Source organism: Centruroides sculpturatus, unplaced genomic scaffold, assembly GCF_000671375.1.
Source record: "Centruroides sculpturatus isolate CEXI.00-Female unplaced genomic scaffold, Cexi_2.0 scaffold1052, whole genome shotgun sequence".
In the NCBI taxonomy this organism is placed as follows: domain Eukaryota; kingdom Metazoa; phylum Arthropoda; class Arachnida; order Scorpiones; family Buthidae; genus Centruroides; species Centruroides sculpturatus.
The window spans coordinates 267,814-281,819 of NW_019385255.1; the positions used below are offsets into that span (position 1 = coordinate 267,814).

Genomic DNA, 14,006 nt, shown 5'->3' on the forward strand with positions numbered 1-14,006 from the left:
TTTGTTAGAAAACACATAATATGCACATTAAAGGGATGGTAGCTCTAAAATTGAAATAAATTAGCAGCTGAGTTTTGAAGTAAAATTTTTCTTGAGAATTGAAACCTCATACTCAGAACTGTATACCAAATTTCATTGAGATGTACTCAATAGTTCTCTCTACAGATAGCTCTGAACATTTCTTTAATTATGATCATCCATAATTAAAGAGCAAATGTTTAGAGCTATCTGTAGAGAGAACTATTGAGTATAAACTGCTATTACTATTTTTTTTAATGATACCTGTCCTCACTTTATAAAATAAAACATAAAGAATTTTTTCACATGACTGATTGTCAAAATAAAAAAATAATAAGTAAAATATAGCATTTTAATATTTTAGGAACCAGAATTGATTAAACAGCACAATGTCTGTCCACTATGCAAAATGATGCAAATTTGCATTCTTGATGAGTAATAGATTTTTCTTCGATATTTTCACAAATTTATTCTAGACTTGTTATTTTCAGTTTAGCTCTTTGAATGAATGCTGGAGTTGAATAAATGTGGCTGGAAATAGCAGTAGTTATCATTTTCTTCTACTACTATTGTCTACAATATGTAGTAATTGTCCCACTTATGTGAGATCCTGCAGGTGTTGAGACTTTAACACCTCTCCTTCCTTAATAAATGTAGATATCTTATCAAATTGTTTATATCTTGTAGAATTTCTGAACAGTTTCAAACTTATTGCATCAATTACTGTCAGAGAGAGGTATACACACCATCTGATTTAAGACAGGATCCTAAGATCATATTTGATCGGGATCGAATTCAGTGTTAAATTCATTGTCAATATCTAGCTTTCTCACAGTCTGAAAAGGTTTTCAATTTTTTCACCTAGAAACAGGTAAAAGCTCAATTGAGTTGCAAGGAAAACTATTCAAGACCAACCAGAATGTGATTGAGCCACCCAATCTGTAAAAATCCATGTTCTGAGGACATGGGGCTTGCTCTTGTTTTGTTCTGTGTGACTTGCTATTCTGCATTGTCCCTGATTACTTTTGTGTTCTTTGCCATCAGCAGCTCCTTCTAGTATAAACTATACAAAGATAGGTGTATGGTTCTCTTCTTCAAGAGTTTCCATTTCTTCTAGAGGCATGGGAATGCAACAGATTCAGGATTCTCTTCCTTCCTTGCAGGTACACTCCAGGATCTTTTCTTGTCTGCACTGACAGTGGTAAATGTATGAACCAGTTTGTGAATTTTGGTGACAGCAGATAGTGAGTGTAACTTTCTCAATAATGTATTCAATAAGATACTTCAGTCTTTCTCAATAAACAGTATTTTAAATTAAAAAAATGAGCCATCCTTTGCATTGACTGCTCTCACCCATATACTGTACATGACTTTCTTACACTCATGCCATGCAGTGAAAGCCTTTTTTGGACTTAAATTCAAAATTTAATGCATTTGTTCAATATCATACTCTGATGTCAAGTCATGTGACCTCTCATATATTTGCAAATCATTCAGGAGAAAGACTTTAATGTAATGAATTATTCAATGCTATATACAGAGTGGTACATATTATATACAGTGGTACCTCGGTATACGTCTGCTTTAGAATACGCCCAATTCGGAATACGTCCTGTTTTTTGTGCTGACATTTTTATGCTGACAAGGGTGCTTCCAAGTACATTCTACCTTACAGGAGTAATTATATTTTTTTTCTTTTTCCTTTTCGTATTTAATTTTGTTGTTTTAATTTTTTTAGTACATTTATCTCCATTTCTGATAAACACTTTAAATCTTTTCTCACTATGGGTGCAGTCACAACTGTTATTTCTTGTATTATGCATGCTCTGTTTCATGTATGGAACAGTGCTGTTGATTATTTGGATATAGCTCAGAGGTGTTGCTTGGATTTAACTAGATTTGCATGGAATAATATTGTGTACAGTGATAAACAACAGACAAATTATTTGTTTCAGTTGTATGCTACTTCAGAAAGTACTATGCATAAATAAGGAACAGCACCAAAATAAAATACAGTTTTTTTAAAACTTGGATGTAAACTCTTCAATTAGAAATGTTGGATAAAGAGGCAGGCTAAAATAACTGGTGAAAATAAACTGCTTCACTCTAACCTTAAAACAGCCCAAAATAACATCAAAAAGTGTAAATCTGGTTTGAGTTCATTGAGCCAAAATGCCATTATCCATTATATAGAAAATCTCACCAAAGTTTTGAGAGAATACAGGATTTACAATTGGAAACTAATATCAGTTTTAAAATCTAAATCACTGTTACATGTAAGAAGATGAATACTAGTAAGCTTTATGAAAACTGCCTTGCTGGTAGTTGCTCTGAATATGCAGTTACATTGGATGAGGCACACTATTACATGAACTACTATAATGGAGAAATGTGGATTTTCTACACTCAATGAAGTGCTCAAGTGCTGGATGTGTGGTTAATTTGCTGCAAGGAAAACTGTCCAATTAAGTTTAAAGTGGTAGTTGAGATGACAAGGTATGCATCCACTTTTGCAAGGGCCAATGTTAAGGTTTCTGCTCAGTACTGTATTGAGAATGTTCTCAAACATATTTAGAAGTAGAACCACCAAAGTTGTATCATGGTGAGCTTGTTTCATTATGACAAAGTTACATATCATACAGTCAATATAACGATCAACTATCTCCAAGATCTTCATATCCGGATATAAAATATATATCTAAGGAGCTCGTACACTTGAAAGCCCTTGACGTAAGTCCCATGATTTGTTTGTTTGTTTTGTTAGTTATGGCAACACAACACTTGAGTGATCTGCCTAGGGCAGGGGTCGGCAACCTTTTGAATCGGAAGAGCCAAAATTACAATTTACAACATTTCAAAGTTTTTAAAGAGCCACAAAATTTTTTCTTGCCAACAATAAATAGTACTCACATAAATAAAGTTTTTTGATTAAAAAAAAAACTAATCTATTTATTCATAAGAAAAATATCTATTTATTCATATATAAGTAGTGTTTTTCACAACAAATTAGATAATAGAAACATCCGATGACGGCGTCATTCGAGAGCTTTCGACGGACTGACAACAGTGACGACACATGTCACGGGGGAGGGGTGCAGTGAAAAGCGAGTACAAGTGGCTGAGAGATAGAATCAGTGTCTAATCCTCGTTAATCAATTCAGAATGATTTTTAAATTTTTTTTTTGATAAAATAAATAATATTTGCGTATGGAACTAAAGAGCCGCAGCTTCACATCCAAAGAGCCGCAGCTTCACATCCAAAGAGCCGCATGTGGCTCGCGAGCCGCAAGTTGCCGACCCGTGGCCTAGGGGGATGACTTCTGGGAGATCTTTTAATGGTAACTGGACCCTATTTAGGCATTAAAGATTTTGAGAAAACCTGGAAAACTCCAAGTGGCTAGCCTGTCCTGGCAAAATATAACATATGTCAATATCAATTGTCATTTTTAAATTTTAGGTTTTAAAACTGCTGTATTAATTATTCAATATGATGAATTTGAGAGAAAAATCTGTAATACAAGAGTATAATCTAATATTGATCAAATTTTTTTGAAATATTTTAACTCTCTCCAAATCTCTCACAATTACCATTTAAACTCTCTGTATGTTCAGTCAGTAGGGAGCCAGAACGTACACTGGAGAAGGTTATGTGAAAACTTTATTTATGTTCTAGCAATTTTTATGAGATGTTTGCTGTATATCCCATTTACACTTATTCCAAATGAAATTACAGTATTTACAAACTTCAAAGAAATAAAATAGATATTCTAAATTACAGTGTTAAAATTCAGCTTTATATCATTACCAAAATACTTTGTTTATTTAATAATAATGATGATAATATAAAAAAAATATATAAATATTCACAAGATAATTCAAAAGTCTGAGATATGTTTTCAGGATTATTTTAAGAATGATTAAAGCTGATTTGAAACTACTAGTATATGCTTCATTCATTTCCATTGAATGAATCATAATCATAAACCAAATCATAAATAATATGTAGCTGTTTCAAATAAATTTTAATCATTCTTAAAATAATTTTGAAATATATTTTGGTTAACTAACTTTTTAGCCACTCTATTGGACATCCTGCATTTATATTATAATATCATGATTTAAAAATGGAGATTAATTTTTCTTATTACAGATAAATCCTACATGAGTAACTACCAGATATTTCTTTACTTTTACAAAACAAATAGTACTGAGTGAAACTTTCCTGTTTCTTTTATATATATATAACATTTGAGAATTTAATCTTATTGCATAATTGTTTAAAATAAAATGATTCCATTCTGTTTATATTAAAGGATAAAATAAGACAACTTTAATAAACTCTAAGAGCTATTAGTTGAAAAAAATTTTTTTTTTATTAAGGACATCAAGATAATTAAAATTAAATTTTTAAAGTCTTAAGAAAACAGTCTTTAATAAAAGGAATTTAGAAGTTTTAATTCTTAAACATTTTTGAACCTATCAAATCAATCTTGAGGAAGCTTAAAAATACATTAATATGCCATATAAGATCAAACAAATGAATAAATTTAAAACCTAAAGACATAAACACTTAAAATTAGATTAAATGCANGATGACTTCTGGGAGATCTTTTAATGGTAACTGGACCCTATTTAGGCATTAAAGATTTTGAGAAAACCTGGAAAACTCCAAGTGGCTAGCCTGTCCTGGCAAAATATAACATATGTCAATATCAATTGTCATTTTTAAATTTTAGGTTTTAAAACTGCTGTATTAATTATTCAATATGATGAATTTGAGAGAAAAATCTGTAATACAAGAGTATAATCTAATATTGATCAAATTTTTTTGAAATATTTTAACTCTCTCCAAATCTCTCACAATTACCATTTAAACTCTCTGTATGTTCAGTCAGTAGGGAGCCAGAACGTACACTGGAGAAGGTTATGTGAAAACTTTATTTATGTTCTAGCAATTTTTATGAGATGTTTGCTGTATATCCCATTTACACTTATTCCAAATGAAATTACAGTATTTACAAACTTCAAAGAAATAAAATAGATATTCTAAATTACAGTGTTAAAATTCAGCTTTATATCATTACCAAAATACTTTGTTTATTTAATAATAATGAATTTCAAAAATAAGTTAATGTTGCTAATTTATATAAAAATAAATAGAAAAATAATCTTTCTGATGCTTTAGTTATTCTTAGAAAAGCTTTTTAAAATACTTTAATTCAAAAAATTTAAATTCACTATTCACAACAAAGAAGTTTACACAAGTAATATGAAAAAATGAAAAGGTTAAGAAGATAAACATTTTTTGTATCTACATTAAATTTTTTTGAGTTTAATTTTCTTTAAACTTATTTAAAACTCTATTTAATGTAAATATTAGGTACTTTTTAATCAAATAGGTTATAAGCCAATATATGAATATATACTTGTTTAGAACAGTAAATTTTGATATTTGTTATGATTTCTGTTGAAATAATAGTGTAGTTTTCTCAGCATTGCATTATAATGCATTCAGCTTAAATATTTATTTAAAATTTCAGGGTTCTTTATAGCAAAACTCCAAATTTGGAGTTTTGTTATAAAGAATTATTTCTGAAAATCTGAGTTGAGTATTTAAATGTAGAACATATTTGAACTTAAAGCAGTTACATGTGTACTTGTTTCTTCTAAATAACCAAAAATCCCAAATGAATTGAATTATTTTTATTCTTTTATTTTTTATAATTGTTTTGTTTAGAAATTTTTATTAATAAATTTTAGATGATGAATTATTGTTGCCAAAACGATAATTTAAAAAATTAACTGAAATAACTATGTGACCTTTCGGTCGGCACCTCCTTGGTGCCCTGTCAGGATTGACACCACCGTGTTTCTCGAAACACGGAAAACGAGACGGCGATTACGTCACGCTGTCGCGCAAGCGGTCCCGTACGTGATCAGACAGATTCGTAATGTCGATTCAAGAGACAACATTGGATGTAACTCAGATACACTTAACAATTAACAATGGTTTATTTAAAAATCTATTGGATAAAGTGTTGTCGCGGAGAGAGAGAGTTCACATACGATTCGCGGGGTGATAAATACCTTTGATAATAGATCCCAGTTGGGTCTTGTTGAATTGGAGAACAAGATCTTCTTATGGGTTTTTTCAGGATGTATCCAGTTCTGATGGGTATTTTTAGTTATCCAGGCGATCGTGCACTAACACACACACACACAAAAAAGTTTATCCTATGGGCGACGATTAATTCGGTGACGATTAGATGGATGATGATTGAAGGGAGGACGACTTCTTTCCTCTCCGAGGACTAAAACGGCGACTCTCTTTTCGGCCGTCTCTGATGATATTCATGGACGATTTTGGCCATGCAGAGGTTAATAGTTCACGAGAAAGAGTCATGTTGCTTTCGAGAAAATGTAACGGGAGACTTTCTCAGGTAGCTAAGAACAACAATTGTTGTGTAATTCGCGAAATGTTATTATTAAAGACAATTAAAGAGAATTTCTGCTATCTTACAACTATAAATAATCTCAAGGGAAAAAACAGTATATTTTATTGTTTTTATGCACTAAATACAAGTATCTGAATAGTTGAACAGTGTAGTTAATATATAATTGTGCAAAAGCAAACAATTTTTATGGTTTGATAATTAAGTATAATGGCATCTGAAAGCAATAATTTAATTTTAATGAATAATTATATAAACACTGACTTCCAAATAAATAAATTGTTAAATTCACGAGAAAACAGTTTTAAATAGAAAGGAGTTGAATGATTTAAATTACTAAATTTTTTTAGAATTCATTTAATTTCATATTCATAAGTTCAAAAAAATGACAAATTAATATTTTCATTTTCAAAAAACTGTTCAAGGTCATGATAATTTTTTATAAACATAGGAAGGACAAATCTAATATGTAAAGGAAAACAAGGATTATATTTTAAAAATTGTTAAAAAATTAAAGCATTTGAAATTAATATAAGAAATTTTATCACAAATATTATTAAAAGAGCATCAATGAAAATTTTAGATATGTTTTTTCACATTAAAAATTTAAAATTTAACACAATTTTTATATGAATCCAAATATATACAAGAAATATTTAAATTAATGTAAAAATTTTAGTTTTAATTAATTAATAATCAATAATGATTTAATTCTATTTCACATAATTAACCTGTCATGATACCATTTAGTCTAACAAGACTCTTGTTTGTTTCAGAATTCACTGAACCAATTAATCAGTTTATTCTGCAAAAATTTGGATTTATGTAAAAGTATATTTTGAAATAAATTTTAATTTTTAATTTAAAAATAATATCTAAAATTTTAATAGAGTCGTTCTCTTTTAATATTTGTGAGAAAATATTCTATATTAAATTCAAATGCTAGCTTTAGCTTCTAAGAATTTTTGGAATACAGTATAGTTCCTGTTATCCTTCAGATATTATACTTTTTTTATTCTACAAAAACAAAATGATTGCAAATAATATTGAATTATTATTTAATATTAAATAATTTAATATAACTTACTGTAGTTTTGAATTTCTAAAGATGAAATTAATAATTTCCAAACAAATTTAATAATGAAAATCTTTTAACTTTTATTCTAATAAATCACAAAGAAAATAATATATTTTAATTTAATTATCATTAATTTACATTAATATTAAAAATGTTTAAAATCAGTAGAAGTATCAAATTTTGTGCAAAACATGTCTTTAGGTTATTTTTTACATTCATTTTGATTTTAATTTAGCAATTAATATTCATTTAATTCATTTAAATTATTTTCAATTCATTTCAACAACAATTCATTTAAATTTTTAAAGGATTTGAACTTTCTTAATTAGCCTATTAAATAACATTTTTAATTATATTTTAACTATTTAAGAAGTAAATAATTTACAGATTAGTTTATTTTCACAATTTAATTATAATTGAACATAATTATATGAAGGGTTTGGGTGTAAAAGATAGTAAGCACCATAATTAAAGTTTAGAGAAAATGGAACAGTTAAACATTTGAAATTTTTCCTTAATCAGAACAAAGTGCATGTTATAGTTAAAAAGTACATATAATATTTAAATTGAAATACATTACTGTTTAGTTGTTAGTAAGGATGCATCGATAAGCAAAATGGCCAATTACCAATTAATTGGTCACACATTATCAGTCGATACTGATTAATCAGCTGATTAGTGTTAATAATTTATTGTGTTAATAGTTAATTATATTAATAATAGCCAAATTAGCCAAGTTTGTTTTAAAATAATTTTCAATCAGTGAAGTGTCTAAAATAAATATTTAGTTACATTTATTAAAAGTGTTTACAATAAATATTACTTTTTAAAATTAGCAAATAATGAAATATAAAAAATTGGTAAAACAAGTACTACATTTTTGTAGATGTTTCATGTATATAAAATGAATATACTGATATCTTGCTTAACAAAAAATATATTTAATATTTTTTTTAAAAGAATGAACACTGTTCTTTTTATAGAAAGTATCAATTTACCATTTAAAGTAGTTGATTGACCCTTTTCAAGAGCAGGATTTAGTAACTTATACAGTTTAGTTTAGTGCTACAAAATATGTTTTCTTTCAGCAGAAATAAATCAATATTTGCAATTACATTTTCACTTTATGGCATTGTATAAATTATAGATTTAATGTTTCTAAAATAAATTAATATTACACAAATATTCAATGATAAAAATTGAAATAACCAATACATTTTCACTTTTTATGAATTTTTAAAATACATTTTTCGTATTTGCTATATATGCTTTTTGCTTTTTTATTTTAATAATAGCTAGACCATTTATGAAAAAACTAATAACTTGATTCAGGTCTACTCAAAAAATTTATAGAAAACTGAATTATTATTTAACTTGATAAAAAAAAATTCTTTATACATTTGTTATACTCACATTATTTTCATCAGTTAAAATAATATTGAGAAAATAAACATTTTATAAGATGGAAAATATGTATATTCTGCTGTAAAACAATTTATTTTTAATTGGAAAAGAAAAAAGAAAGATTGTTACTTACTATATTCTTTTTAATATAGAAATTCAAATAAAATCATAATTCTGTAGTAAAATAATTTTAAAATATGAAAATATCTTTAAAAAAAGGATGATAATATATTAAATTAAAAATCCAAAATTGAACAAACTGCTCAGTTGAAGAAACAAAAGATATTTTATTTTGTTACAAATGTTTTGGCCATTATTCTGGAAATTTTCAGTTTACAAATGAATTGAATAACAGAGAAAATCAAAATTTAAAATAAAAGAATGTTAACCATAGAGCTTGTGATTTGTAGAAACAGGATGGCTAGAGTAAAGATCAAAAAGTTTGTAATTAAATAAATATTTTTTTATTTTCTTTAACTAAGCAGTCAGTTCAATTTTAGTTTCCAATATGATGCAACTCTTTGTCTATTTTCAATATTGACTTAAGTTTAATCAAACTTCTTTTATAATTTTCAAACAAGAGCATTACTTTTCAAATCCATTTTTTAATTTTAAGTAATTTAGTATGTCAGTTTGAAAACTAAAAAAATATTTTTTTTTGTAATTTGTGTAAATAATTAATCGCTATAATGAAGGAATATAATAAAATAATGAAGGAATTAAAAATAATTGAAAGCTGAAATATTAAAATGCTTAAAATTGGTTTTAAATATTTATTTTTATTTCTCTACTTTTATTTATTTCTAAACATATAAAATATATTTATTTAAAAAGTATATTTTATTTAATATTAAATTGTGCAAAGTATAGTTTAGTATAAAAGTTTAAGAAAGCATGTTCTTCCAAAATAGCATTTATTAATGATAGAAAAGTAATTTTGATAAAAGGTATTTTATATTGTTAAAATATTTACTAATATTTAAGTATTTTCAGTGCAACAAAAATATGCTTGATTAATATTTAAATATATTTATTTTATGAATTTTCAATTTTAATTATTGATTTAAGTAATGGATTGGATAAAAAAAAGCATTATTGCTAAGATCAAATAAACTTTTATCTACTTCAAAAGTTTTATGTAGTGCTTATCTTTTTATTCACTCTGTATTGAAAAGTTTAGCATTTACTTTATAAGTAATGTTTACTGAGATATAAAATAAATGGGAAAAATATCTTACNTATTCTGGAAATTTTCAGTTTACAAATGAATTGAATAACAGAGAAAATCAAAATTTAAAATAAAAGAATGTTAACCATAGAGCTTGTGATTTGTAGAAACAGGATGGCTAGAGTAAAGATCAAAAAGTTTGTAATTAAATAAATATTTTTTTATTTTCTTTAACTAAGCAGTCAGTTCAATTTTAGTTTCCAATATGATGCAACTCTTTGTCTATTTTCAATATTGACTTAAGTTTAATCAAACTTCTTTTATAATTTTCAAACAAGAGCATTACTTTTCAAATCCATTTTTTAATTTTAAGTAATTTAGTATGTCAGTTTGAAAACTAAAAAAATATTGTTTTTTGTAATTTGTGTAAATAATTAATCGCTATAATGAAGGAATATAATAAAATAATGAAGGAATTAAAAATAATTGAAAGCTGAAATATTAAAATGCTTAAAATTGGTTTTAAATATTTATTTTTATTTCTCTACTTTTATTTATTTCTAAACATATAAAATATATTTATTTAAAAAGTATATTTTATTTAATATTAAATTGTGCAAAGTATAGTTTAGTATAAAAGTTTAAGAAAGCATGTTCTTCCAAAATAGCATTTATTAATGATAGAAAAGTAATTTTGATAAAAGGTATTTTATATTGTTAAAATATTTACTAATATTTAAGTATTTTCAGTGCAACAAAAATATGCTTGATTAATATTTAAATATATTTATTTTATGAATTTTCAATTTTAATTATTGATTTAAGTAATGGATTGGATAAAAAAAAAGCATTATTGCTAAGATCAAATAAACTTTTATCTACTTCAAAAGTTTTATGTAGTGCTTATCTTTTTATTCACTCTGTATTGAAAAGTTTAGCATTTACTTTATAAGTAATGTTTACTGAGATATAAAATAAATGGAAAAAATATCTTACAAAAGGAAAAGAGAAATGGATATTATCAATATGTTTACCACAACTTCTGAATATCAACAGTTCATGTAACAAAAATATAGTTTGTGTAAATAAAGAAATGTTTTTAGAAAAAGATTATAATTTTTATAATTCTTTTTGAAGGTATTTATTTTAAATATTTGGATATTGTTTATTAAATTACTAAAAAATATAATTTTTAATTATATAAAAATAATAAATAAAATTCAAAAATTAAAAGTTGTTGCATATTTTAATTAGCTTATACATTTTCATTCCAGTTGAGTTTACTTATTGGAAACTTGCCTGTTTTGGAAGGACACTTTTTCTGTGCTTTTACTGCTTTAGGAAAAACTCTTGTAACAAATGCAACACGCTCATCAAATGGAGTGAATTGTGCTACTCCTCACACTGATTCTCTTCCTCCAATATCACAATTTAATTATAATTGAACATAATTATATGAAGGGTTTGGGTGTAAAAGATAGTAAGCACCATAATTAAAGTTTAGAGAAAATGGAACAGTTAAACATTTGAAATTTTTCCTTAATCAGAACAAAGTGCATGTTATAGTTAAAAAGTACATATAATATTTAAATTGAAATACATTACTGTTTAGTTGTTAGTAAGGATGCATCGATAAGCAAAATGGCCAATTACCAATTAATTGGTCACACATTATCAGTCGATACTGATTAATCAGCTGATTAGTGTTAATAATTTATTGTGTTAATAGTTAATTATATTAATAATAGCCAAATTAGCCAAGTTTGTTTTAAAATAATTTTCAATCAGTGAAGTGTCTAAAATAAATATTTAGTTACATTTATTAAAAGTGTTTACAATAAATATTACTTTTTAAAATTAGCAAATAATGAAATATAAAAAATTGGTAAAACAAGTACTACATTTTTGTAGATGTTTCATGTATATAAAATGAATATACTGATATCTTGCTTAACAAAAAATATATTTAATATTTTTTTTAAAAGAATGAACACTGTTCTTTTTATAGAAAGTATCAATTTACCATTTAAAGTAGTTGATTGACCCTTTTCAAGAGCAGGATTTAGTAACTTATACAGTTTAGTTTAGTGCTACAAAATATGTTTTCTTTCAGCAGAAATAAATCAATATTTGCAATTACATTTTCACTTTATGGCATTGTATAAATTATAGATTTAATGTTTCTAAAATAAATTAATATTACACAAATATTCAATGATAAAAATTGAAATAACCAATACATTTTCACTTTTTATGAATTTTTAAAATACATTTTTCGTATTTGCTATATATGCTTTTTGCTTTTTTATTTTAATAATAGCTAGACCATTTATGAAAAAACTAATAACTTGATTCAGGTCTACTCAAAAAATTTATAGAAAACTGAATTATTATTTAACTTGATAAAAAAAAATTCTTTATACATTTGTTATACTCACATTATTTTCATCAGTTAAAATAATATTGAGAAAATAAACATTTTATAAGATGGAAAATATGTATATTCTGCTGTAAAACAATTTATTTTTAATTGGAAAAGAAAAAAGAAAGATTGTTACTTACTATATTCTTTTTAATATAGAAATTCAAATAAAATCATAATTCTGTAGTAAAATAATTTTAAAATATGAAAATATCTTTAAAAAAAGGATGATAATATATTAAATTAAAAATCCAAAATTGAACAAACTGCTCAGTTGAAGAAACAAAAGATATTTTATTTTGTTACAAATGTTTTGGCCATTATTCTGGAAATTTTCAGTTTACAAATGAATTGAATAACAGAGAAAATCAAAATTTAAAATAAAAGAATGTTAACCATAGAGCTTGTGATTTGTAGAAACAGGATGGCTAGAGTAAAGATCAAAAAGTTTGTAATTAAATAAATATCTTTTTATTTTCTTTAACTAAGCAGTCAGTTCAATTTTAGTTTCCAATATGATGCAACTCTTTGTCTATTTTCAATATTGACTTAAGTTTAATCAAACTTCTTTTATAATTTTCAAACAAGAGCATTACTTTTCAAATCCATTTTTTAATTTTAAGTAATTTAGTATGTCAGTTTGAAAACTAAAAAAATATTGTTTTTTGTAATTTGTGTAAATAATTAATCGCTATAATGAAGGAATATAATAAAATAATGAAGGAATTAAAAATAATTGAAAGCTGAAATATTAAAATGCTTAAAATTGGTTTTAAATATTTATTTTTATTTCTCTACTTTTATTTATTTCTAAACATATAAAATATATTTATTTAAAAAGTATATTTTATTTAATATTAAATTGTGCAAAGTATAGTTTAGTATAAAAGTTTAAGAAAGCATGTTCTTCCAAAATAGCATTTATTAATGATAGAAAAGTAATTTTGATAAAAGGTATTTTATATTGTTAAAATATTTACTAATATTTAAGTATTTTCAGTGCAACAAAAATATGCTTGATTAATATTTAAATATATTTATTTTATGAATTTTCAATTTTAATTATTGATTTAAGTAATGGATTGGATAAAAAAAAGCATTATTGCTAAGATCAAATAAACTTTTATCTACTTCAAAAGTTTTATGTAGTGCTTATCTTTTTATTCACTCTGTATTGAAAAGTTTAGCATTTACTTTATAAGTAATGTTTACTGAGATATAAAATAAATGGGAAAAATATCTTACAAAAGGAAAAGAGAAATGGATATTATCAATATGTTTACCACAACTTCTGAATATCAACAGTTCATGTAACAAAAATATAGTTTGTGTAAATAAAGAAATGTTTTTAGAAAAAGATTATAATTTTTATAATTCTTTTTGAAGGTATTTATTTTAAATATTTGGATATTGTTTATTAAATTACTAAAAAATATAATTTTTAATTATATAAAAATAAGTTGT

At 25.0% G+C, this 14,006-nt stretch overlaps 1 protein-coding gene across 1 annotated transcript in view; it reads left to right on the forward strand.

Annotated features, from left to right (window-relative positions):
* The window catches only part of LOC111636781 (plexin-A2-like), a 111,570-nt gene extending 100,005 nt beyond the window's left edge, over positions 1-11,565 (forward strand). Inside the window, exon 7 of the mRNA XM_023382109.1 lies at positions 11,395-11,565. Within this exon, the coding sequence (XP_023237877.1) occupies positions 11,395-11,565 (171 nt within the window). The remainder of the gene's footprint in view (positions 1-11,394) is intronic.
* The last annotated feature ends 2,441 nt before the right edge of the window (positions 11,566-14,006 follow it).